The following is a 27,738-nucleotide window of genomic DNA, read 5'->3' as shown; positions in this document are numbered from 1 at the left end:
AGCCCACATGTTCTGCACTGTAATAGCCAATATAAGGCTTAGTCATCTTGCCAAATAGTGAGCCCATGTATCTGCACTGTAAGTAGCCAATATAAGGCTTAGTCATCTTGCTAATAGTGAGCCCACATGTATCTGCACTGTAATAGCCAATATAAGGCTTAGTCATCTTGCCAAATAGTGAGCCCACATGTATCTGCACTGTAAGTAGCCAATATAAGGCTTAGTCATCTTGCTAAATAGTGAGCCCACATGTATCTACACTGTAGTAGCCAATTATAAGGCTTAGTCATCTTGCAAATAGTGAGCCCACTGTATCGCAACTGTAAGCTAGCCAATATAAGGCTTAGTCATCTTGCTAAATAGGAGCCCACATGTATCTACACTGTAAGTAGCCAAATAAGGCCTTAGTCATCTTGCCAAATAGTGAAGCCCACATGTAATCTGCACTGTAAGTAGCCAATATAAGGTCTTAGTCATCTTTGCCAAATAGTGAGCCCACATGTATCTGTACTGCCAAGCCTTATATTGGCTACCTCAGCTTACTTCGTCTTCTTCATCAGCCACGCATCCTTGGTATCTGTTGCCTCACCGAGTTGATTCTCGCTAAGTAGCAATATAAGGCTTAGTCATCTTGCCAAATAGTGAGCCTGTGTTGATGTATGAAAACTAAGTTAGAACTGGTTTATAAATGGTTCTTAATGATTAATAAAGTGTTTACAACCTAATTATAAACTCTTTATGAATCCGTTATAAGGGTGGTCTTATTGTAAAGTGGTACCAAAGTTTTAAATATGTTTAAATGTTTGCAAAATAAAGTATGATACATGATGACAAATGCCAGAAATAATCTTTAAAAAATTCATTTCCACCACTGGAGTTTAATATTAAAAATAATAACACCTTAATAATCTGTATTAATGTCTCCAGTGTCTCACCTTTGTAAGGACCCTGCGAGATGCGGACGGTTTGACCAATCAGATCGTTGTCTCTTCGTCCTCGGCCCCGCCCCATTCCTCCTCCTCCTCCCCCCCCACCTCCTCCTCCTCCTCCTCCTCCACCACCTCCTCTCTGTGGAGAACCTGCAGAACAAAAAACACAGTTCATTTAAAAGCCTTGAATTGATATCAGTGTAAGCAGCGGCTGCCGCTCAGACCATCGTCAGACATTTTAAACCAATTGAACAACACGTGTTTCTTTCATATTGCCACACTTGGTAACCGTTTACTTATAAAAGCAATAGCTCACTTCAGGCCGTGGTATATGCTCAGTATATCACAGCTAGGGGGACCACGCCCCTTAGCTGTGATATACTGACCATATACCACAGCCTGAAGTGAGCTATTGCTTAAGTATAATGTTTTTATAATTGTTATGCGATGACGTTTGTATGTTGTCTTTGCGCAGCGCTTTGAGGCATTTCTTTTTGGGGCTGTAACACATTTAGCTTTGCTGTATTAGAGTGTACTCACTTCCTCCCCCGTGGTGCATGGGGCTGGTGATGCGAGGACTCATGGGAGCGAACCCTCCCACCGTGAAGTTGGTCACGTCTCTGGGCTGAAAGAGTTCACAGATGTACAGAAGGGAAGTCATTTCAAACATATATTGAAGGAAACATCACATTGAGGGTTTAATTAACACTGTACGTACATCAATGACTAAAAGCACACACACGCTCTCCTTCCTCTGTACGTATGTATATGCGTCAGGTGTTGGTTCTAGAGAGAGACAGTATGAGTACTGTGGCGCTATATAAATGAGAACATGACGCCCGTATACAAGATGGCACCGCGGACGTAAACAACAGGAATTACAGATTAGTATTGACGACAGGGTTGTGTAACAATAAAGCTTTTGTCATTATCAATACAAGCTAAGTGTTTTGGAGCTGATTAAGGCGGTTGCCAACGCTATGAATGTCTTCTTCCCGACCACATGTGGTGAGAGCCGCACTAAATCACTGCAGGCAGATACATGGTCTCATTTAGAAACTCGTTAGCATCCTCCATTTTAAAATCCACCAGTGGGGTGTTTACTGACGTAAAACACAACGTATAAAGCTCTTCAGCTCGTGTTAAACACAGACCTGATTATAACCAAAAACACATTCAGGAAACCATTGACGTGAAGAGGAGGGAACAGTGAGGGGAGAAACCCTGACTCATGTAAGGGTTTAAAGTCCCCCTATCATCCTGTCTTTCATCAACATATCAGCTCTCAGATATATCAGGAGCCTGTCTCTGATTGGCTGAAACACCAAACAGATCATTGCAGCATTACCCATAATCCCCTCTGTTTCAAGAGGGGACACATGTTGATGTAGAAGAGACATGAAGAAGAGGGGACACATGTTGATGTAGAAGAGACATGAAGAAGAGGGGACACATGTTGATGTAGAAGAGACATGAAGAAGAGGGGACACATGTTGATGTAGAAGAGACATGAAGAAGAGGGGACACATGTTGATGTAGAAGAGACATGAAGAAGAGGGGACACATGTTGATGTAGAAGAGACATGAGAAGAGGGGACACATGTTGATGTAGAAGAGACATGAAGAAGAGGGGACACATGTTGATGTAGAAGAGACATGAAGAAGAGGGGACACATGTTGATGTAGAAGAGACATGAAGAAGAGGGGGACACATGTTGATGTAGAAGAGACATGAAGAACAGGGGACAACATGTTGATGTAGAAGAGACATGAAGAAAGAGGGGACACATGTTGATGTAGAAGAGACATGAAGAAGAGGGGACACATGTTGATGTAGAAGAGACATGAAGAAGAGGGGACACATGTTGATGCAGAAGAGACATGAGAAGAGGGGACACATGCGGATGTAGAAGAGACATGAAGAAGAGGGGACACATGTTGATGTAGAAGAGACATGAAGAAGAGGGGGACACATGTTGATGTAGAAGAGACATGAAGAAGAGGGGACACATGTTGATGTAGAAGAGACATGAAGAAGAGGGGACACATGTTGATGTAGAAGAGACATGAAGAAGAGGGGACACATGTTGACGTAGAAGAGACATGAAGAAGAGGGGGACACATGTTGATGTAGAAGAGACATGAAGAAGAGGGGACACATGCTGATGTAGAAGAGACATGAAGAAGAGGGGACACATGTTGATGTGGAAGAGACATGAAGAAGAGGGGACACCTGTTGATGCAGAAGAGACATGAAGAAGAGGGGACACATGCTGATGTAGAAGAGACATGAAGAAGAGGGGACACATGTTGATGTAGAAGAGACATGAAGAAGAGGGAACACATGTTGATGTAGAAGAGACATGAAGAAGAGGGGACACATGTTGATGTAGAAGAGACATGAAGAAGAGGGGACACATGTTGATGTAGAAGAGACATGAAGAAGAGGGGACACATGTTGACGTTAGAAGAGACATGAAGAAGAGGGGACACATGTTGATGTAGAAGAGACATGAAGAAGAGGGGACACATGTTGATGTAGAAGAGACATGAAGAAGAGGGGACACATGTTGATGTAGAAGAGACATGAAGAATGAGGGGACACATGTTGATGTAGAAGAGACATGAAGAAGAGGGGACACATGTTGATGTAGAAGAGGGGACACATGTTGATGTAGAAGAGACATGGAGAAGTGGATTTTGCAGAATTGGTGACCTTTAAGGACTCATTCCTGCCCCTCTCTCTCTCTCTCTAACAGCCCTGGGTTGTGTCTCACTGACCTTTGACCCTCCGGCCAGCACCAGGTGTCGGGTCTTGCAGACGAACATGCCTCCGTTCTCCACCAGCTTCTTACAGTGGAGGAAGGCGAATCCTCTGAACAGATGACGGATCTCCCCCTCGCGACCCTGAGGAGGAAACACGAGACAGACAATGACCTTAGGGTGCTGAGACACTTCATTAGGAAACCAAACTACAACTGCAGAAAAGCATTCAAAGTAGGCAAGTACATTTTTCAGCACAATCCAACACCAGGCAATTCAAAGGGCTTTAGAAAACCAGCCAATATGACTCAAGTGCTGCAGGAACTTAGAATCAGTTGGTAAAAGGCCCAGACTGTGGCTGAGGGTCAGGGTACATTTTGTTTGCAGAGAAAAAGACAAAGGATCCTGACACTAAAAACAAACAGACACATCTCTAATAAAAAGTACACCCTGCTCTAGGGCTGCTCGATTATGGCAAAAATCATAATCTCGATTATTTGGGTCAATAATTGTAATTGCAATTATTAAATGCGATTATTCATTGACTTTGAAAACATTCATTTATTGGAGAATTTTTTTTTTAACAGTTGATTACCCTGAACTTTAAGTATAATTCATGTGTGTGTGTGTGTGTGTGTGGGTGTGTGTGTGTGTGTGGGTGTGTGTGTGTGTGTGTGTGTGTGTGTGTGTGGTGTGTGTGTGTGTGTGTGTGTGTGTGAGAGAGAGAGAGAGAGTGTGTATATGTGAGTGTGTGTGAGTGTGTGTGAGAGAGAGAGAGAGAGTGTGTGTATGTGTGTGTGTGTATGAGTATGTGTGAGTATGTGTGAGTGTGTGTGTGTGTGTGTGTGTGTGTGAGTGTGTGTGCGAGAGAGAGAGTGTGTGTGTGAGTATGTGTGAGTATGTGTGAGTGTGTGTGTGAGTATGTGTGAGAGAGAGAGAGGTGTGTGTGTGTGTGTGTGTGTGTGTGTGTGTGTGTGTGTGTGTGTGTGTGTGTGTGTGTGTGTGTGTGGTGTGTGTGTGGGCTCGTAGTATGCACAGAGCTTTGAGGGGTCAGAGATGTATGAGTGCGCTTAAGGACACGAAGATGTGTGTTGACTTGTTCTCGCTGTGATGCAAGAAACATTAGAGAGGCGAGAGCATGGCTCTGCATGCAGACCCTTAACGAAAGGTCTCACTCGATGCTTCCGGAGGAGCGGCCTTCACCACATTCCAAAAGCCTCGTATCACTGATGGGAAAAGTTAACAGCTAATCCTCAAAAGATGTCGCGTTGCCGAATCAAAGACGGTTTATTATTGAGACGGAAATGAGCTCTCTGATCTTTACCACATGTGTGTCTTCGTCACTTCGTTCTTCATCTGTTTGTCATCATGCAATATATTTATTTATCTAAATAGTTATCAGCGTAATAAATCGTATTTAATTTAATCTTACTATTCTCTTGTATATATTATATTTACGTGTTTATAGACTTCTTGTACTATTTTTGACTTGTATTTTATTATATATGTTTCATTGTTGGAGCTCAGGTCAGAAGAACGCCATTCCTCCACTGCAGCTCACATGACCATACAACCGCTGCATCCTATCAGTCAAAGTGTCTTAACTATTTAAATCTAGTTAACAATAATAATTGTAGTCAGATCCTAGTGAAAGAAAACCCTTAATATTTGAGTTTAGTTCAAAGCACAAGCACAAATCGCCACGTGCTGGAAAGTGCTATATAAATGAAATGGCCTTGAAGTCATTTCAGTCCATTCTAACTGTTTCAACGTAGTTTCAGTTATTTCAGTCTTAAATATGTGATGTTTTAGTCATTACATTTTTACATCATTCACAGAAAACCCTTTCTATGCAAGTCCTAGTTTAATTAATTACATTTGTTTTAATTGTAAGCGTATATCTAACAAAATACTTAAAGCTCACCTATCATGCTCTCTGTGGGCAACAGCAGAGCTCTCAGATATATACAAAAATATAAAAACATGTCGATGAAGTGTTTTGCTCCAAACACCAAACAGATCATTCTAGCCACGCCTCATATCCCTCTATTTCACTTCCTGTTTCTAAAGTGCTGATTTGGGGGATAAAGCTTTAAAGAGGAGGGGTCTGAGCTCACACGGGACCCGGCAGCTACCGTCTAAACTAAATGCTGCCGTGATGAAACGCCATATCATGGATTATCAAGGGTTCTCTCTGAAACAGTCTGGAGCTCAAAGGCTTTCTCTCTTGCCGGTTATACCACAAGGTGAGTTCCTTTCTACTTCCTGCTTCTCCAGTACAGGTTAGCTCTGAGTGTTAGCGATGCTAATGTAAACACCGACCATATTACGTCCAAAACAGTCGGGCGTTGTTTCTGATAGCAACTTTCTGATAGGGATCTGGATCAGCTCCGTTGTTCCCCGTTTTTAGAGATTTGGGTACGGAGGAAAAGAGAGAGGGTTTTGTTTCCTGACGCTGCGTGAGTTCCCCGACACACCGGGGACACATGCTGATGGAGAGAAGACATCACAAACTGCATTTTGCGTGATAGGTCCCCTTTAAATACAACCCCTCCTCGCTTTCATTGTGTCCTTGGAGGAGTGAGTGAATATTTTAGAAGCTGCAGGCTCTCAGTACAGCAGAGTCTGTGAGGTTGAGATACATCTTTAGTTTAATGAAACACAGCAGAAACGAACTCTCTGATCTTTACCGAGTCTTATTGAAGTCTGCTTTTAGTCATGTTTGTCTTAAATATGTCAAATAACTATTTCAGTAGGATCTCACTACAGTATGAACTATAGATGCAGTTGAGATCAATATTTAGTTTATTGAGAGACAGCAGAAAATAACTCTTTGTATTCTTATAATAGACAAAGAAACTATTCTGAACTAGTTTAAGACATTTAAGTAGTAGCTATCGTAGCAGCTAATATGAAATCTCGTTTATTGACATCAAAATGGAAAGATGGATGACAGACACATTGGATGACCCTTCAGCAGCGGGTTTATCGTTTTAATGCCATTGAAGACCACTTTTGATCAGAAACAGCAAAAGATCAGACAAATTCTCTGCGTTTCCTCCGTAAAGCTACGTGGTGTGATGTCTCTGTTCGCTTCCCCTGTCTCGAGTCAGTGATGACACTTCTATGTCTGGAATCTGTGGAATGTCAGCTTGCTAATCCATATCCTGTTTGTGCAGATACGATAAGTAATACAGGTATTTCAACGTGAGTTCTGTGCTAACTGCATTAGCATTCTTTCGCTCAGGGCTAATTCAGAGCCTTTGTTATTACCGTTGTTTCGTTTTGCTAAAAATTGTTAATATTGTCTGAAAGCTGAGTTTCTTCCCGTTAAGTGGGCATGACACATTCATAGTTTATTAAATGTTAAGAAGACCTCAGGCGCTGTTTCTTGCAAGATGTTGCGTTTTGCCCGCCGTAGGGTCTAACTGGTTAAAGGTCCCATGTCATGCTTTTCCGGTTATCACCCGTCCCCTTGTTGTGATGAAGGTTGTTCTGCATGTAACCGGTCTGCAGAGTCACAAACCCTCAAAGTGCACCCTGTAGCGAGTAACACTCTAACACAGAGAAGACCTCCTCAAAACGCCTCGTTGGAGATGCGTCACTGTCCATTTGATTCTTCCGGGTACGCATGATGTCACCCGTACCCGGAACCAAATGGGCCAATCCGTGGAGCCGTTACGTTACGTCCGCGGAGCCGTTACGTTAAGCCCCAGCTGATTGGTCCAAATTGACCAATCCACAGACTTCCTCACACACTCAGTGCAGGCAGCTCTGCTGATCTCTCCTCCCTGGCTGCAGGCTGATAACAGACAGTTGGGATCGCGGCGAAATTCTCTCTGCAGACCCATTCTCTCTGCAGACCCGTTCTCACTGCGGACCCGTTCTCTCTGCAGACCCATTCTCTCTGCAGACCCATTCTCTCTGCGGACCCGTTCTCTCTGCGGACCCGTTCTCTCTGCAGACCCATTCTCTCTGCGGACCCGTTCTCTCTGCAGACCCGTTCTCTCTGCGGACCCGTTCTCACTGCGGACCCGTTCTCTCTGCGGACCCGTTCTCTCTGCGGACCCGTTCTCACTGCGGACCCGTTCTCTCTGCGGACCCGTTCTCTCTGCGGACCCGTTCTCTCTGCGGACCCGTTCTCTCCGCGGACCCGTTCTCTCCGCGGACCCGTTCTCTCCGCGGACCCGTTCTCTCGCGGACCCGTTCTCTCCGCGGACCCGTTCTCTCCGCGGACCCGTTTCTCTCCGCGACCCGTTCTCTCCCTCTACCCGTTTTCTCCGCGGACCCGTTTCTCCGCGGACCCGTTTTCTTCTCGCGGACCCGTTCCTCCGCGGACCCGTTCTCTCCGCGGACCCGTTCTCTCCGCGACCCGTTTTCTCTCCCTTTCTCCGCGGACCCGTTTTCTCTCGCGGACCCGTTTTCCCTCTTCTCCGCGGACCCGTTCTCTCCGCGGACCCGTTCTCTCCGCGGACCCGTTTTTCTCCGCACCCGTTCTCTCTGCAGACCCGTTCTCTCCGCGACCGTTCTCTCCGCGACCCGTTCTCTCTGCAGACCCGTTCTCTCCGCGACCCGTTCTCTCCGCGGACCCGTTTTCTCCGCGGACCCGTTTTCTCCGCGGACCCGTTCTCTCCGCGGACCCGTTCTCTCCGCGGACCCGTTCTCTCCGCGGACCCGTTCTCTCCGCGGACCCGTTCTCACCGCGGACCCGTTCTCTCTGCAGACCCGTTCTCACAGCAGACCCGTTCTCTCTGCAGACCCGTTCTCTCTGCAGACCCGTTCTCTCTGCAGACCCGTTCTCTCTGCGGACCCGTTCTCTCTGCAGACCCATTCTCTCTGCAGACCCGTTCTCTCTGCAGACCCATTCTCTCTGCAGACCCGTTCTCACAGCAGACCCATTCTCTCTGCAGACCCATTCTCTCTGCAGACCCATTCTCTCTGCAGACCCATTCTCTCTGCAGACCCGTTCTCTCTGCAGACCCGTTCTCTCTGCAGACCCGTTCTCTCTGCAAACCCGTTCTCTCTGCAGACCCGTTCTCTCTGCAGACCCGTTCTCTCTGCAGACCCATTCTCTCTGCAGACCCGTTCTCTCTGCAGACCCGTTCTCTCTGCAGACCCATTCTCTCTGCAGACCCATTCTCACAGCGTTTATCAACCTTTTTCTGACTCAATATCAAGCCACACTTATTGTTTTTACTTCGGCTGTGACTTTGTGTGTGCTCAGGATGAGTTTGGCTGTGTTTCGCTGTCGCTAAACAAGGAAACCACACCTCCACGGAGCTCAGCGCGATTCACAACGTCCCGACCAATCAGAGCACACTGTGCTCACAGGGAGGGGGGGGGCTGGAGCTACAACGAGCCGTTAAAGGCAGAGAGTGAAATTCAGTGAATACACGTAGTTTACAGAGATGCTGAGAAACCAAAGTGAGTTTGGAACATTGCACAATATACATCTATTCTAGTAGACCTCAACAATGGAACTATGATCAGGGGAAATGGCCGTGACATGGGACCTTCAAGACTTAAATCAGTCCAAAGAAAACTAGCAATTTCAGTCTAGTTTCAAAATATACTCAAATCAGTTTCTAGATGTGATCTCACTAAAGCAGTTAAGTATGTGACATTTAGATACATAGTTTATTGAGACAGAACAGAAATGAACTCTGGTCCTGACTGAGTGTGTGTCTCATTTTACTTATTTTATTCTCATCTTAGTCACAGAACAACCAAACCAATGCAGTCCTGTTATTTAACGTCGTGTCATTGGGTGAACATGTGACAAGCTGCTGCAGCATCTCAGCTCTGGGAGGTATGTGAGCTGGAGATACATATTGAGTTTATCGAGACAGAAAGGATCCTCACCGAGTGTGGGCCGTCGATGACCTTGACGATGTCCTTGACGTGGATGTTGTTCTGCTCCGAGTCCAGAGCCACGGCGAAGCGGTTGTCCTTCCTGCGGTTCACCGACTGATGCTTCACCGTCATCACCTTCCCGTGCATGTTCAGCACCTGAGAGCGCACAAGGGGTTTCAGAACCATACAGCTCTATCGAATAAGTTCAAACCTTAAAGGTCTCCTATTGTACTCTTTTCAGTCATATATGATGGGTGTCAGACATATACAAATATATTTAAAAAAACATTTGCTCAAAATACCAAACGGATAATTAATTAGAGACATCCCTCATATCCCCCGTTTCAGCCCTGTTACCTGGAACGTCTCCCTCTCCAGACGGACGATGACCCCGACCGTCTGAGGGTCGAGCTGCACCAGCTCCCCCCACTCGTGCTGCCCCCCCGCATCCACCCCGGAAGCCGTCTCCGAGCAGAGCTGCAGGTCTCTGGGTAACACCTTCAACTGCACACACACACAACATTGGATGACCATTTTAGTTTTCACTTAAAGGTCCCCTATATATCCAGAGCCTGTCTCTGATTGGCTGAAACACCAAACAGATCATTGCAGCATTACCCATAATCCCCTCTGTTTCCAAAGTGCTGATTCTCTGTCTGTTACTTCAGATGAAAATAAGGAGCCCCTCCCCACGCCCCTCTGAGAGACATTTGGTTACAAAGAACTCAATGGTGCTCTAGGAGGAGATTCAGGTGATAAGGGGGGGGGGGGGTTACCTTGGTTGCTGATTGGCTAATGGTTACACAAGACAAAACATCGTTATGACATCATAAAGTGGCCAAAATCTGATCAGCTCATTTTCAGACAGGTTTTTATAGAAATGGATCAAAAAGAGAGAGAATCTTTGTTCCTGAAACTTTCAGAGTTTCTTTCCACAGAGGGGACACATGTTGATGTAGAAGAGACATGAAGAAGAGGGGACACATGTTGATGTAGAAGAGACATGAAGAAGAGGGGACACATGTTGATGTAGAAGAGACATGAAGAAGAGGGGACACATGTTGATGTAGAAGAGACATGAAGAAGAGGGGACACATGTTGATGAAGAAGAGACATGAAGAAGAGGGGACACGTGTTGATGTAGAAGAGACATGAAGAAGAGGGGACACATGTTGATGAAGAAGAGACATGAAGAAGAGGGGACACATGTTGATGTAGAAGAGACATGGAGAAGAGGGGACACATGTTGATGTAGAAGAGACATGAAGAAGAGGGGACACATGTTGATGAAGAAGAGACATGAAGAAGAGGGGACACATGTTGATGAAGAAGAGACATGAAGAAGAGGGGACACATGTTGATGTAGAAGAGACATGAAGAAGAGGGGACACATGTTGATGTAGAAGAGACATGAAGAAGAGGGGACACATGTTGATGTAGAAGAGACATGAAGAAGAGGGGACACATGTTGATGTAGAAGAGACATGAAGAAGAGGGGACACATGTTGATGTAGAAGAGACATGAAGAAGAGGGGACACATGTTGATGTAGAAGAGACATGAAGAAGAGGGGACACATGTTGATGTAGAAGAGACATGAAGAAGAGGGGACACATGTTGATGTAGAAGAGACATGAAGAAGAGGGGACACATGTTGATGTAGAAGAGACATGAAAAAGAGGGGACACATGTTGATGTAGAAGAGACATGAGGAAGAGGGCACACATGTTGATGTAGAAGAGACATGAAGAAGAGGGGACACATGTTGATGTAGAAGAGACATGAAGAAGAGGGGACACATGTTGATGTAGAAGAGACATGAAAAAGAGGGGACACATGTTGATGTAGAAGAGACATGAGGAAGAGGGCACACATGTTGATGTAGAAGAGACATGAAGAAGAGGGGACACATGTTGATGTAGAAGAGACATGAAGAAGAGGGGACACATGTTGATGAGGAAGAGACATGAAGAAGAGGGGACACATGTTGATGAGGACTGGTTACCTCGTGCATGGTGAGGTCAGAGAAGAGGATGACGAAGTTCTCCTCCACCCTGACGATGAGGCCGGTGTCGCCCTCGTATCGACCCGCGATCACCTTCACGTGGTCGCCCATACGGAAATATTTCCTCAACTCGTGAGCCGGGAACTCCAGGGGGTCCTGGGAGAAAACACACACTCAGTATTTACCATCACAGGGGGGGGTTATGGTGGTCTTAGTCAAAAGTTAAAGGTAGAATTGTGTTGGTAGAGGTGTGTGTGTGTGTGTGTGTGTGTGTGTGTGTGTGTGTGTGTGTGTGTGTGTGTGTGTGATTTTGAGTGAGTGTGTATATGATTTTGAGTGAGTGTGTGTGTGTGTGTGTGTGATTTTGAGTGAGTGTGTGTATATGATTTTGAGCGTGTGTGTGTGTGTGCGTGTGTGTGTGTGATTTTGAGTGAGTGTGTGTGTATGATTTTGAGCGTGTGTGTGCGTGTGTGTGTATGATTTTGAGCGTGTGTGTGTGTGTGTGTGTGTGTGTGCGCACGTGTGATTTTGAGTGAGTGTGTGTGTATGATTTTGAGCGTGTGTGTGTGTGTGTGTGTGTGTGTGTGTGTGTGTGTACCTTCAGGTCTTCGTGTTTGGGCATGATGGTGATCTTGTTTCCGTCCACACTGAGGATTTTTCCCTGCAGGTTGATCAGCTCTCCCTCACACACCTCCACGTTGTCTCCAGCCTGCAGGTTGTGTTCACGCTCCTTACCTGCGCGCACACACACACACAATAAATAATGACGGCCGACAAATGAACAAGCGAATTACAATGCATTACTTTTAATTAGGGCTGTCAAACGATTAACATTTTTAATCAGATTAATCACAGTTTAAAAATGAATTAATCAGATTATATTATTATAGGGAGGTTTCCCACCCCTGCTCTAAGGTGCCTGTAAGGAAAATATATGAATATTTATTGTCAGGGAAAAACTGCTCTATGTCACAAACTGCCGCCTACAGCAATAGAATTTCTTGTTCCAGTTTAAATTAATCTTGAGTGCACTTCAAAAGCCTTGAGCAGTAGTTTTCCATCTCAAAGAAAAAAAAAGTTTTACCTCCTGAATGGAGACAGCCAGAAAGTTGAGAGCAAGAGAGATAAGATGCTGCAGGGTTTGATCTTATAGGCCTGGAGGGTGGCATTTTTATATATATATATATTAGGGCTGTCAAACGATTAACATTTTTAATCAGATTAATCAGTTTAAAAATTAATTAATCAGATTAATCACCATTCGAACTATGTCCAAAATATGCCATTTCTTTATGTATATTGTTGTGGGAATGGAAAGATAAATGAAAGAAGGCGGATATATCCATTTAACTGTGTACAGTATGTATGTTTATTACAACATTTTCTGCGTGTCAAAATGAAAGACAGCCCACACACCTATCAATCATCAAACCGTGGGGTCTTAATTAATTACGTGTTGATTTCTATCAACGGGGGAGTACTTCAGGAAAGTCGACGGGGGGGGCTAGTGGAGTACTTCGTGACCACAGAGTGTGAACGTTGTGATCAGCTGTTTTAGCGCAGTTCTCCAGTGAAGGGGGGGGAGTCTCCCTCCGCAGCCGGTTGGGGTAGTGTTGGCACAATTCCGTTGTACAGACCGACGTTAACAGCAGCCCTGTCTGTGCACACGGAGACCGACTCTGTCGTCCGGTGATCTAACCGCCTTCTGGAAAAGCTTCACAAGTACGTCGGTACGCAAATGCGCTTTGAGACACAAGTGACAGACAGTACGCATTTCAGATTACGCATTTCAGATTACGCACATAACCTGTGTACCAGTTAGTGCATCCCTGTACTACAGCAAAAGTATTCTCCGTCGGGACTTCCTGCAACAACACCACGCCGTTATCTTGATTCTGATTGGCCAGAAGACATTATCAAAGATGTTCTATTGAGAAGACGATCACTACGTGACAAAAGTTTTCAAAACCGTTTCTGGTCTTCGGTATTTCCAGACAAGTGGCTGCTGAAATCAATCTTACTAACTGCTGTCTGTGCAATTCTCGGCGAGAGTTGGCAGACTTTATTTTGCTTACTTTAACATCATTTTTCATGGTGGGGCTAAGCCATTTCTTGGTATGGGTGTAGCCTACCCCAGCCATACCCTGGCGCTGCCACTGTTGGGACGTATGGGGCGGGCCATTCTGCACATGCGTTAAATATTTGAACGCAATTAATTCAAAAAATGAATTACCGCGTTAACGCGATAATTTTGACAGCATTACGTTTAATATAGTAATTATATGCACCATCAGCGGTTTAAGTTATACATATTTGTGACCTGCTCCATCGAAATCAGTCGCATTGACCCGGAGACACATTTTGAGTTGAATACACTGCTGGAAAGAGGAGATTCCTAGCTTTCTAATGATATCAGGATTGTTGTTGTACTCCAAATATTAAGCGAAATATGTCACATTATATGATGACTGTCACCGAGTCGTCATGTTGAGAAAAAGGCCTTCAAAGTTTCCTCCTCTCTGAAATCCATCCATCTGATTGGTTAGCGGAGCAATTGATCAAAATACTACGGAGGGAAGATATTTTCGTTTGGATTACTGGTCTGGGGGAAGCTCGCGAGTGTGTGTGTGTGTGTGTGTGTGTGTGTGTGTGTGTGTGTGTGTGTGTGTGTATACGTGTGTGTGTGTGTGTAATTTTGCATTTGTGTGTATTGTGTTTGTTTCCCGGGGAAACCCTCAGGAGAAACACCGGCTGTTGTTACGCCTGCTGTGACGTCAAGTTACTCCGTTCTCCGCTTGTAATTATGCCGAAGCTTCAAAGCTGTATTTATCTTCTGAATTTGCCGAAACAAGTTTAATATTCTGAAAGCCAAGACTTTGCTTAATTGAAACCAGATGAAAACAAACTGTCACGGACCCTGCTGTGATATCTATGCAGGGTTCATACACTTTTACACCAATGATTTTCCATGACTTCTCCAGGACCTTTACCTAAGTTTCCATGACCAAAATAATTACTCTTTCAGCGGTTCCACTGAAATGGTTTATTTTAACATGGAACAGGAAAATAAGGTCTGAATCCAATAGGCTTACTAGCTTCTACAATCTCTCACCAGCTAAACACCTCGTCAGTTAAAAGCCATTTTACGTTTCATTACTAAACCATACAATATTTATTATCATTATAGTATTACTATTTCGGGCGATTAGATCAAATATAAATTATATTTGATGCAACTTTAGTTACATTTCCATGACTTTTCCAAAACTTTGGGAAAAATATTGATTTCCAGGACTTTTCCAGGGCCTGGAATTAGCATTTAGAATTTCCATGACTGTTCCAGGTTGTTAATGACCGTAAGAACCCCGTCTATGATTACTATATGCCTTGCATTCATAATGTCAGCGGAGGGAGGGGGGGCGGGGCTGCGGAACAGCAGAGTGCGAGGGAGAGCTGTCTTCGTCCCTTTACGAGCTTCAAACATGTATTTATCGGGTGATGTTGGAAATAAAAGTTTCATATTCTGAAAGCCAAGACTTTGTTTATTTAAAATCAAACAAAACACCGAACCCCGAAAAACTAGTTTTTTACGCAAATCCACGTTTATTTTGAAATGAGCCGTTGAGACTTCCGACTGATTTCCATAGAGCGGGTCACAGCTGTTTTAAACTAAATTAGAATTTACATTTCTTTCCTAAAATTGCAAACAGCTTTCTCCGTTTGCATTTCAATTTATAGGAATATAGATTAAAAAAATGAAACACAAATGACTAGTGGCGTAACAACAAATGGATTCCTATGTCCATAAAATGAGCAGATAGTAGTGAAACGATTACAATCAAAAATGAAATTCAATTATATTAATAATAATTAATGACACACACACACACACACACACACCTGACTCAGTGACCACCTCCAGGTCGATGCCGTCAGGTTGATCCTCAAACTTCTCCAGCTCAGAGAGAGTGGGTTTCACTCCGTCTGTGATCTGAGAAGAAACAACAGCTGATGATCAGGGGAAGAGTAACGAGGCAGTGTGTGTGTGTGTGTGTGTGTGTGTGTGTGTGTGTGTGTGTGTGTGTGTGTGTGTGTGTGTGTGTGTTAGGGCTGCACAATATTGGAAAAAACTGCCATTGCGATTTTTTCCCCCCTGCGATATATATTGCGATATGAAAACAAGGAATTGAAGAAAATACCGTTTTTTTTGTTTTTTTTCCGCAAACCATCCTTTCTTGAACTTTAATTAAATACAATTGGTATTTTTGTAACTATATTTAACCGGATGATGGATTTTAGTCACGGACGTCTGGATCTTAAGGCCCAATCCCAAACCACTCCCTCGACCCTACCCCTCCGTGACGGAGTGAACTCCGTCTGGAGCCACACTCGCAGCTCAACGAGGCTCCTCCTGTCAGAGGGAGTAAACACAGCAGCAAGCTTTGGGACGGCTTCCCCTCTCTCCGCAGAAACAGGAAGTGCCGTAACTGAATGTAACAACGGTTTCACATAAGCATCTCTTAGACAAAAAGTTTAAATGAATAACTCAAATAAAACTCCAAACATCTTTCATTGTGTTTCAAAGCTCTTTTAGTTTGAAACCTGATGTTTATAAGCTTCTTAGTTTTTGCAACGGTCTGTAAATATACACAACTTTATAATAAAATGCACACATTTACCTTTTTCTAGACTAAACACAGGTTTGATCCTAAGTTAAAAACATATGAGGTCATCATGAGGTTGTTAACATCGCAGTTTATCAGTGGATGTTTGCTGGAACTACTTGTAAACAGCGTGTTTCCTGACGGACACACACAGCGTGACTCCGGTCAGGTAGAGACCGGTCTCAAGTCAGCACCGCTGCAGACTCGCTGTTTGAGGGCTTGATAGCGCACTCCCCCTCCACACCGCTCCACACTCGTTGCTTTGGAACAGCCCTCAATATGGCGGACCCTCCGCGTGAACGCGCAAACGGAGGAGTAGGGGGCGGTTTGGGAATGGGCCTCAGTTATCAGAGCAACAAGCTGAGCTAGCTCGGCTAGCTGAGCTAGCTCGGCTAGCAGCGCCGAACTGCCCTGGAGAAACACAGGAAACGACTTCATTCAGTGTTTCTACCTTTTAATCTCCGGGTCCGTTTGTTTTGGAGATTTGATTGTGGTTTGCTGTGCACGCAGAGCCGGCATGTCACTCACTCAGGTAGCAAGCAGCAAAAATAATTGTAACATGAGGTGTTTGAGTTAATTTGCCTACTTAATATCACACGTCCTAAAAAAAAATAAAAAAACGCAGGTCCACGCGATGTGAATATCGCGATTATCGTCACGACACGATATATCGTGCAGCCCTAGTGTGTGTGTGTCCTTACCACAGCAGACATGGCGAAGCTCTTGAACAGAAATCCTTTCCGGCTGTAACGGTTCGCCTCGAAGATCATGAAGTCTCCATCGTGGCTGACCTCCCCCCCGAGGGACCTGTCAATCAAACACCAGCTGTTAGTCACTGCAACACACACACACACACACACACACACACACACACACACACACACACACACACACACACACACACACACACACACACACACACACACACACACACACACACACACACACACACACACACACACACACACACACACACACACACACACACACACACACACACACACACACACACACACACACACACACACACACACACACACACACACACACACACACACACACACACACACACACACACACACACACAAGCTTCCAACGCTTCTGCCCATTCACTTTGAATGGGTGACGTCACTTTTAGCTGAACTGCATTTTGGGAAGCGACGTGGAGCGTTTTTTTTAGGATATGTACATTTCGGTTAACCGTTTTTTGGGGGGTCGAATATTCGAATATACATTTGCTTTCAAATTCCCATCCCTAGTGTGGACGCTCCGTTAGAATGGGAAAATCCTCAGCCCCCACACACACTTTGTAGAACTCAAGCAGAGGGAGGTTGTGGTACCTAGCTTTGAGCTCATGTTGCTTTGCAGCTCAATGATTCCCAGCTGTAGGTTTCCAGGCACATCAGCTGGTTCCACATCGAACGGTGTTGCAACAAAGTTCCTTCTGGTAACGGTTCACGTCCTGGAACCTCTCTCTGAAGGCCTGATGTAGTTTTGCACACTCACCAGCATACTCAGAGGGCACCGCAGGCTTTTGTTCTTGCAGAGTGGGAAAGTGCACAGTGTTTCCCTTCTCCAGTTGCCACAGCTTTAGTCTAGCTTCAAATGATTTCACATTTGAAAGCACAGAGCTGAAAAGCTGATTAGGACCTTGAAGTTTGACGTTCAGCTCCGTGAAGCCCAAATCACATGCCCCTTTCACACCAGCGCTTTTCCAGCTCCGGCTGGAGCCTGAAAAGCGCCGGTTTTTCCTGTTCACACCGCAACGGCGCCGGCTCTTAGCTCCGGAATCCGGTTCACTTCCAGCTCCAAAAAATTGTCGGTCTAGAGGCAAGCGCTTCGGAGCTAAGAGGTGGCGTCGCTTACGTCTCTCTTACGTCGAGGCGTGCAGGAAACTAAACCCTCCTCCCCTGAACATGGGTCGACTGTCATGCCTGCCTACAAGCAGTAGTGCTTATAAACACACTTTATAAAGTCAGGCAACACTAACCAGGCTTCGTGTGATTCTGTTTACTTGTACCTTACTTTGACCATCCGTTCATTGTTATTGATCATTGTGGAGACGCAGACGTGTTGTTTTGTATTATAGCAGCTATCGGATGGAATCAATACATGGGCTGCACAGGTTGTCGTGTCCGACTATCACAAGTAGAATCATAATAAAAATACGCCGGTAAAATGTGCCTGTAGAAAACGGTTTATGCCACAATAGGATAGCAATAGCAAGTAGTCAGTTTAGCTTCGGTTGCTATGCTAACATCACCCATTTTATACCAGAGAAACTTTCATAACAGCGTTGTGATACCAAACAGCGTCAATTCAGACTGACACACGTTCACTTAGGCTAAGGGGAACTGGGGATATGTATCAGCTGCTTGTGTGAGTCGGACAGTGAATACTTTAGAGCGGCCGCGGCAGTGTGAGCTAACCGGGAGCTAACGGAGGAGAATAAACTCCCGTAGAAGAGCAGCCAACACTGCAGCGGTCGGTAAATGCTGCAGAAACACATTAATAAACAATGAACCACGGCACTCTGGAGCAAAGTATAAGGTTGGAGAAGTCGTTATTCAATTTATTCTGGCTTCGTGTGATTAAAAGCAACACGATCATCGACCCGACGCAGTTGTTGTTGTTGTTGTGAGCGCCGTAATGCCGTTGGGGAGCAAATCAGCGATGTAAACGGTGACGTCATGACGCAGCAGCGGCAGCACCAGTCGGGTGCTGGGCGGTGTGAACAGAGCGGGAGCAGAAAAGGGAAACCGGAGCTGAACCAGAAAAGCTCCCGCTCGGAGCTAGAAAGGGAAAAGCGCTGGTGTGAAAGCCGCAACAGCGCCACTTGCTATCACTGAGTTCCACGACTGGTTTCCCCTTCATTTCAGTGAACTGTTTGACCTCTTCCCTCAACTCGTAAAACCATGCAAGCATACTTGTGTGACTCAGCCAGCGCACATCACAATGATAAATCAGATCTCCGTGCTCCGACTCAAGCTCTCTCAGTAGCTGCCGAACTGGCGACTGTTTAGTCCTCTGCTTTTAATGAAGTGTATGGTGGAAACAACGGTATGCATAACATTGTTGAGCCTCAGGGAATGTGCACACAGGTCCTCTTGATGTATGATACAGTGACATACAACCAACTCATTTGGATCGAGACGACTCATTTCCTTTCTGACCAATGCAGTCAGTCCTTTCTGCACGTCCACCATGGCGGGGGCGCCGTCTGTCGCCAGGCCACTTAACTTGTCAAACTGCAGGTCAGATTTAATTTAATTTTCGTCCTTGATGTAACAACATTCATAATTAAAAGGACACCTGTCATGCTATATTTAAATGATATATTGTAGGGCCATACCTATATAAGGTATATTTATACGTTTCTGTTACCAAACAGATCCTGCATTTTAGCCATGCCTCATTTCGCTCGATTTGCTCTTTCCAGCCCTGTTTTTGCCGGGGCTGATTCTGTGAGCTGCAGCTGACCACGCCCCCCTGTGGCTGACCACGCCCCCTGCAACTGACCACGCCCCCCTGCAGGAGAGGGGAGCGTGCTTTGAGATCAGCTGCTGGGCTGCAGCGGGGAAAAGAGGGGGAGAAAAAGAGATCTCTGTCCTCTGTGTTTTATTATATTATTATATAGAGTCGTTATTCATTTGTTTTAAAGCTCAATAAATAACAAAGAAGACCTTTGACCGGCACTTTTCTAATTTTGTCCGGAAGATTTAAACTTTAACGGACATGTTGACCCCCCTCGTTCCTTGGAAGAGGCGGAGAGGTGGGTGTTTGTCATCTGCTGGTGGACTAACCGGAGAGAATTACAGCGCTTGCCTCGACGGGGAGGGATTGCATTGAATTACAGCAGCAAACGCATGCCTCGGGGAGGGAGAAAAAGAGCCACAGCGGAGAATAAACAGAAGGGCAACCATGGCAACCATGCGCGGAAAGTCTTCTTCGCTGCTTTTGTGGAAGACTACAGCGCCACTTACAGGCCTGGCATATGTACTACAGCGTCTCCAGCGCTTTCGAGCGGCAATGGCCGGCGGTGGCCCAACCCCACATTCCCCTGATAGGTGGAGAGTTGGCCATATAGGCGGAGCGCCACCGTCCTGACGTCAGGACAGTGTTCAGCCCCTTTTTTAGAGATTTGGGTATGGAGGAAAAGAGAGAGGGTTGTGTTTTCTGACACTTGGTGAGTTCCCTGGAACACCGGGGACACATATTCACGTATAAAAGACGTACACAAGTGCATTTTGCATGATAGGTCCCCTTTAACTTGTCAAACTGCAGGTCAAATTTGTTCATGGCCAAAACAACTTGTTCGAACGAATCCTCTCCTCTGGTAGTGCCATGCATGCTTGCAGAGACAGCATTTCCTCCCGAGTATCAAAAGCAGATGTAATCCCTCGCACAGAAATGGCTAATTGGGCGGTATTAGTTATGTCCGTTGTCTCGTCACAGGCCAAAGAGAAAAACTCGAAATCTCTTGCGGTGTCCTTCAGAGTTTTTTCAATGTCTTGTGCCATGTCAGTAATCCGATCCGACACAGGGACAAACTAATACTTTGGACACTTTTAATTTATCTGGTGCGAGAACCTCCGCGGCGGCAACAAGGCACTCCTTTACAAATTCACCATCTGAATGCGGCTTCATTTTGTTGGCGATTAGCTCACTTAAAACAAAACTAACGTGCGTGACGTTGTCTTGGTTAGCCTGTGGTCTTGGTTAGCCTGTGGTCTTGGTTAGCCTGTGGTCTTGGGTTAGCCTGTGGTCTTGGTTAGCCTGTGGTCTTGGTTAGCCTGTGGTCTTGGTTAGCCTGTGGTCTTGGGTTAGCCTGTGGTCTTGGTTAGCCTGTGGTCTTGGTTAGCCTGTGGTCTTGGTTAGCCTGTGGTCTTGGTTAGCCTGTGGTCTTGGGTTAGCCTGTGGTCTTGGTTAGCCTGTGGTCTTGGTTAGCCTGTGGTCTTGGGTTAGCCTGTGGTCTTGGGTTAGCCTGTGGTCTTGGGTTAGCCTGTGGTCTTGGGTTAGCCTGTGGTCTTGGTTAGCCTGTGGTCTTGGTTAGCCTGTGGTCTTGGGTTAGCCTGTGGTCTTGGGTTAGCCTGTGGTCTTGGGTTAGCCTGTGGTCTTGGTTAGCCTGTGGTCTTGGTTAGCCTGTGGTCTTGGTTAGCCTGTGGTCTTGGTTAGCCTGTGGTCTTGGTTAGCCTGTGGTCTTGGTTAGCCTGTGGTCTTGGTTAGCCTGTGGTTTTGGTTAGCCTGTGGTCTTGGTTAGCCTGTGGTCTTGGTTAGCCTGTGGTCTTGGTTAGCCTGTGGTCTTGGTTAGCCTGTGGTCTTGGTTAGCCTGTGGTCTTGGTTAGCCTGTGGTCTTGGTTAGCCTGTGGTCTTGGTTAGCCTGTGGTCTTGGTTAGCCTGTGGTCTTGCGAAAACCGCTTGTTGGGACACCAAACTCCGCCGAAGAGCGCTGAGCTTATCCAAACTAGCCTTTCAGATCGTCCATTTGTGCATGTTTCTGTAATGCCGCTCGATATTAGCCTTTTTCATTACAGCAAACGAGGCACACTGGCTTGCCTTTTACTTTCGACGAAGAAATAGTCATTCGTCCATTTTCCCTGGAATATCCGACATATCCACCTTTCTCTTTTTGATACTCGCCATATTAAGTCCGCTGCTATTAATAATAGTGACACTGAAGTCTCGAAGACGTGACATGCCACGTTACGCTCGTGTTGCGTTCAAGGAACCTGAACTTCACCAGGAAAAACCATGGATGTATGGGGAAACAGGCAGTTGCTTGTTTAATTATATTGCGGCCGGAGGTTCCCCACCCCTGCTTTAATTCATTGTGTGATTAGTTGCCGTCTCTCCAGTGATTCTTGTGTCTCTTTGTGGCCGTTCCTGTCTCTTAGCAGCTGTTTTACATATTAGTCATGTTTGTCTCTTCGTAATCCATGTGTGTCGCTATTGGTTGCTCCATATTCATTTAGTGTCTCTCGAGTGATCTTTGTGTCTCTTTTTGTGGTTGTTTGTCCACTCTTTATTGTCCTTGTGTAGTCTTCTGTGTCTCTTTGCAGCTGTTTTACATGTTCTTGAACTCTTTGTAGTCACATTGTGTCTCTTCTGTCGTTTTGCCAATTTCCAAAGCCGTTCTGAATCTCTTGCATTTTTCTGTAGTGCTTTTGAGTCTCTTCCTGGTTGGTTACATTTGACATTGTGACATTCTGTAGGTGAATATACGTGTGTGTGTGTGTGTGTGTGTGTGTACCTGATCTTCTCAGCATCAAACAGCCTCTGAGCGGGTCTCTTGAACTTCTTCCTCTTAGCGAACCAGTCTTTCTGCAGGACACAGTCACACAACCATCAGTACGGAGAATAAAGAGGGGGTAAAGTCTGTGTGTGTGTGTGTGTGTGTGTGTGTGTGTGTGTGTGTGTGTGTGTGTGTGTGTGTGTGTGTGTGTGTGTGTGTGTGTGTGTTCCCCACCAGGCTCATCTTGGCCTTGATGCGGTCCAGGTCTATGCGGGGAATCATCTTCAGAGAGATGGTGTTCTGACTCGGCTCCACGTAGTCCACCTGGAGAGGAAGGACACAGGAGCAGCTCATTACATCCTCTCAATAAATACATTTAAAGGTTATACTGTTTTTCATATAAACCGGTGAGTGAGTGAGTGAGTGTGTGTGTGTGTGTGTGTTTGTGTGTGTGTGTGCGTACCTGAGCGATGTCGTCCTTGTACAGGCCTCTCTTGAGCCGCACCCAGGACTTGGGCTTGAGGTTGGTGACCTCCTTGACGACCTTCAGCACGTCGGTCATCTCTTTGATCGGCACCATCTGCTGGTTCCACAGACCCATCCTCAGGTTCCCGATGCCCTCGATGGCCGCCTTCACGTGCGTCTGTTTGTACGACTCCACGTAGATGTAGCCTTTCACGTGATCCGGGGCCACCACCGACTTTATCTGCAGCGGCTGTGGAGAGGGGAATATAAAAACCTGAGAGGACCAAACATACAGGAGCGCTCCTAAACAGAAGAACATGACTGAGTCTTTAAATCCATGTTTTTCTTGATTTTTCACATAATATCTCTTTTTCCAAGGCTCGACATTATAAATGGCCCGGAAGCACTATTTAGACTAGGGATGCCAGTGATTATTCGATTATTTGAATATTCGTTACAGTCTCCATAATCGAATATCATTTTTAAAAATCGATTTTATTTATATATTTTATTATTATTATTTATGAATATATATTTGTTTTTTTTCTGGCTTAGTTTCAACCAAAATATAGAATAATGCTAATAATAGTAATAGTATTAGTAATTGTAAATGGCCATTGGTCACACCACCAGTTTGTTTTTCTGTACACTTGGAGGAAGCCTGCGTGCAGAGCAGACTGCTGCTGCAGCACGCTACACACCGCCCCCACCCCCCCCCCCCCTCTCCCTCACTCGTGCGACTAAAGATGAACAAAGCGGCAGGTAAAAAGAGTTCCTCCTCGTGGAACTACTTCGAACTCACAAGTCCAAAGGAAGTTAAATGCAAGCTCTGTGAAAAGACGTTGGTCTATCACAGCTCAACCTCAACAATGCGTTCGCATTTGAGTACGAAGCACGCCAAAGAGGTTACAGAGAAAGACGCAGCACAGCCGGCCATTACCAACTTCACTTCAAGGGGGCTGCCGAATATAGATCGATTTTGATCATGGTCAGTTTCTGGCAACCCTAATTTAGACCCCCGGGCCAGCAGAACGCACTTTCCACTTGCCACTAAAAACATTGCTTTAAAAAAAAAAAAAGAAATGGTCCTGTGGTATCAGTATTTTAGCAATTGTGTTAAATGTTATTAACGCTGTTATTAACATAGCGTTTCGTGATGCGGTTGTTGGGAGAAAAGCGACCAGCTGTTTGCTGCGGAGTAGAGCCCCGTGCGGCAGCGCGCTCCTTCACTACAGACTTTCTCGCCACCTAACCATTCGCCAATTTTTTTTTCTTCTAAACCACCGGTAACCGGCTATTTAACTGCTTTCCAATGTCATTCAACTTAGAAAAAAGCAGGTTTGTGTTGAAGAAATCAAAGCGTTTCACCCCTCGGAGTCTGGGAGCGTAACAAAGACTCAACAGTTGGATTGAGTTTGTTGTAAAGTGGAGGTATAGGAAGATGCTCGCTAAGAAATGAACCTCCAACCAATCAGAGAGGACCAGTTAGAAAATTAACGAGTAAATTAAAGTTTCTTACCGTGTCGGTGAACTGGTAGGCGACGAACTTCCTCATCAGAGCGATGGCCGTCGCCCTCTCCTCTCCAATCTGACAACACAGGACTACATTACTGAGTGTGTGTGTGTGTGTGTGTATCTGTACATTAAGTTGTGATGACGTGTGTGTGTGTGTGTGTGTGTGTGCGTGCGTGTGTGTGTGTGTGTGTGAGTGTGTGTGTGTGAGAATCTGTACATTAAGTTGTGATGACGTGTGTGTGTGTGTGCGTGTGTGTGTGTGTGTGTGAGAATCTGTACATTAAGTTGTGATGACGTGTGTGTGTGTGTGTGTGTGTGTGTGTGTGTGTGTGTGTGTGTGTGTGTGTGTGACAGGACACACACCTTACACTTGACCGTCCACAGATTGGGATCCCTGTCGACGACAAACAAATGTTAACATTAATTTAAAACTATAATCTACAAGTTGTTCTCGATGCTGATTGGTTCATCACATACTTGACTCCAGGAAGTAGCTGCTGCTGTGTGATGTCATCAGAAAGCTCCTCCGACCCTCCAGCGAAACTGCGCACCACAGAAGAAGAAACAGGATTACCATCACATGTAAATATATCATTTAAAATAATAAATTCCTGATCAGGTGTATGCGGCGTTTGAGTAAAGGTCCACAAATAAATATCAAATGAAATAGAAGAAATTAATAGAAAATGAGGGAAAGTTACCTCATCAGGAAAATCTAATAACTACTAAAGACCCTCTCTCTTTTTGATCCATTTCTATAAAAACCTGTCTGAAAACGAGCTGATCAGATTTTGGACACTTCATGATGTCATAACGATCACTTCTTCAGGGCCTGGAATTAGCATTTTGAATTTCCATGACTTTTCCAGGTTTTTAATGACCGTAAGAACCCCGAGTGTCGCCAGCTCGTTTCTTAAATTGAAATAAAAAAGCAATGTTAATTTTCTCTCCAAAGGAACCGTTAAAGGACCGGATCGATAGAAGTAGTAGTACCGTTAAAACCTTAACGATACCCATCCTAGTTGTCACATAACGTTAATAAAAAAAAGTATATCAACCGGAAGTGACGCTAGCGCCCTCATGCCATTAGTTATTTTGTGTTATTTTGGTCATTATTGAGTGTTCTTGTTAGACGCTTCCATACTCAATACTGTGCACGGGAGCACTTTGAAGGGTCTCAGGGACACAACGACATCTTGTATTTGAATGTGTGTTTTTTTGGTAAATATTGAGTGTTTCTGCATTTTAAATACCTCGGCACTGTGGGAAACTGTATTTCGATCTTCCTGTGTGTGCAAACATATTTTGAGATTGACAATAAAGTTGACTTTGATATTTTTCTAGAATGTTTTGCCTTGCCTAGAAAATCCCCTGAGCATAATACATATCTATATATAAAATACTACATGTTTCGCTGAGAGACCTTAAAGTCTAAACTTCTGGACACATTTAGTTTCTTCTACTATTCTTGGCTTCGTTGTCGGGGTAAAAGAAGCCCCTATTTGGACTCTGCTCTGTTGCATCTCAAAGAGGAACAGATGTTTTTGTTAATAAAGAGACGTATTGTCCCCAGGAGCGGGAAGAGAGGACTCACTGCTCTCCTCCAGAGGTCTTGGCGTATTTCCTCATGTAGTATTCACCCAGCGCCTCTTCTCTGGAGTCTCTGCAACACAAACACACACACAGTGAGCCAATGACACACACACAGTGAGCCAATGACACACACACAGTGAGCCAATGACACACACACAGTGAGCCAATGACACACACAGTGAGCCAATGACACACACACAGTGAGCCAATGATACACACACAGTGAGCCAATGACACACACACAGTGAGCCAATGATACACACACAGTGAGCCAATGATACACACAGTGAGCCAATGACACACACAGTGAGCCAATGATACACACACAGTGAGCCAATGACACACACACAGTGAGCCAATGACACACACACAGTGAGCCAATGAACACACACAGTGAGCCAATGACACACACACAGTGAGCCACTGACACACACACAGTGAGCCAATTGACACACACACAGTGAGCCAATGACACACACACAGTGAGCCAATGACCACACACAGTGAGCCAATGACACACACACAGTGAGCCAATGATACACACACAGTGAGCCAATGACAACACACAGTGAGCCCAATGACACCACAACAGTGAGCCAATGACACACACACAGTGAGCCAATGACACACACACAGTGAGCCAATGACACACACACAGTGAGCCAATGACACACACACAGTGAGCCAATGACACACACACAGTGAGCCAATGACACACACACAGTGAGCCAATGACACACACACAGTGAGCCAATGACACACACAGTGAGCCAATGACACACACAGTGAGCCAATGACACACACACAGTGAGCCAATGACACACACAGTGAGCCAATGACACACACACAGTGAGCCAATGACACACACACAGTGAGCCAATGACACACACACAGTGAGCCAATGACACACACACAGTGAGCCAATGACACACACACAGTGAGCCAATGACACACACACAGTGAGCCAATGATACACACACAGTGAGCCAATGACACACATTCCTGTCTGGGAATCTGTGGTTCAATAAAAGCAGCAATGACTTTTTTCTGCCAAATATTGTGCAATTGTTTTCCATATCTCCACAGACAGAAAATGTCAAATGAAAGCACGTTTCCATCCTCTTGCTGTCTGAGGGAGATCATTCTCATTCATTAAAACAAGCATACACAACAAGTCATCGATTATGGCGAGAATCATAATCACGATTATTTTGGTCAATAATTGATATCACGATTATTAAAAACGATTAACTTTGAAAACATCCACTTATTGAAAAGACATTTGAGCCGTATGTTTTCAACACCCTGAACTTTACGTAGAATTCAACTGAAAAAACTATAATTACATTTTTTTAAATAATAATCGTTTTATTGGAGATTAAAACACGATTAATTGCACAGCCCTAATTCATTCTGCAATAAAGCACCTCAAGGTTATTCATGTTGAATAATGATATGATAAGCTTCTTAACAACAACCGTGCAAATAAATCACTACTTTGTGTGAGTCTAATAAAACTAATTATCTCTTCAGGTTACTTCAAACTAAATAAAGACTTTGAAGCCACTCTGAATTAAATACAAGACGTGACCTTAATGCGAAATAAATTGAGTTAAAACGAATAACATATTATCACGTATTCTACAACTCTAACGCCAGCAAGAAAGCTCTTAAAGACATGTTGCTGTGTTTTCAGATGAATGTCTTCCTGCAGCTCAAC

At 45.0% G+C, this 27,738-nt stretch overlaps 1 protein-coding gene across 1 annotated transcript; it reads right to left on the bottom strand.

Annotated features, from left to right (window-relative positions):
* Positions 1–780: 780 nt before the first annotated feature.
* On the bottom strand, positions 781–26,088 carry supt5h (SPT5 homolog, DSIF elongation factor subunit; the record flags this gene model as incomplete). The annotated part of the gene is given in 16 exon segments (XM_034235058.1): positions 781–1,079; positions 1,470–1,554; positions 3,711–3,836; positions 9,555–9,701; positions 9,903–10,049; positions 11,550–11,705; positions 12,148–12,284; positions 15,450–15,540; positions 16,915–17,020; positions 22,464–22,534; positions 22,680–22,769; positions 22,909–23,160; positions 24,430–24,498; positions 24,789–24,819; positions 24,903–24,968; positions 26,020–26,088. Coding segments are annotated over 16 exon segments (1,927 nt in total), but the record flags the coding sequence as incomplete, so codon positions are not given.
* Positions 26,089–27,738: the final 1,650 nt, after the last annotated feature.

This window comes from Gymnodraco acuticeps, unplaced genomic scaffold, assembly GCF_902827175.1.
Source record: "Gymnodraco acuticeps unplaced genomic scaffold, fGymAcu1.1, whole genome shotgun sequence".
Taxonomy (NCBI): domain Eukaryota; kingdom Metazoa; phylum Chordata; class Actinopteri; order Perciformes; family Bathydraconidae; genus Gymnodraco; species Gymnodraco acuticeps.
Note: the sequence above shows the minus strand (reverse complement) of the source record. Positions and strands in the feature narration are given on the sequence as shown.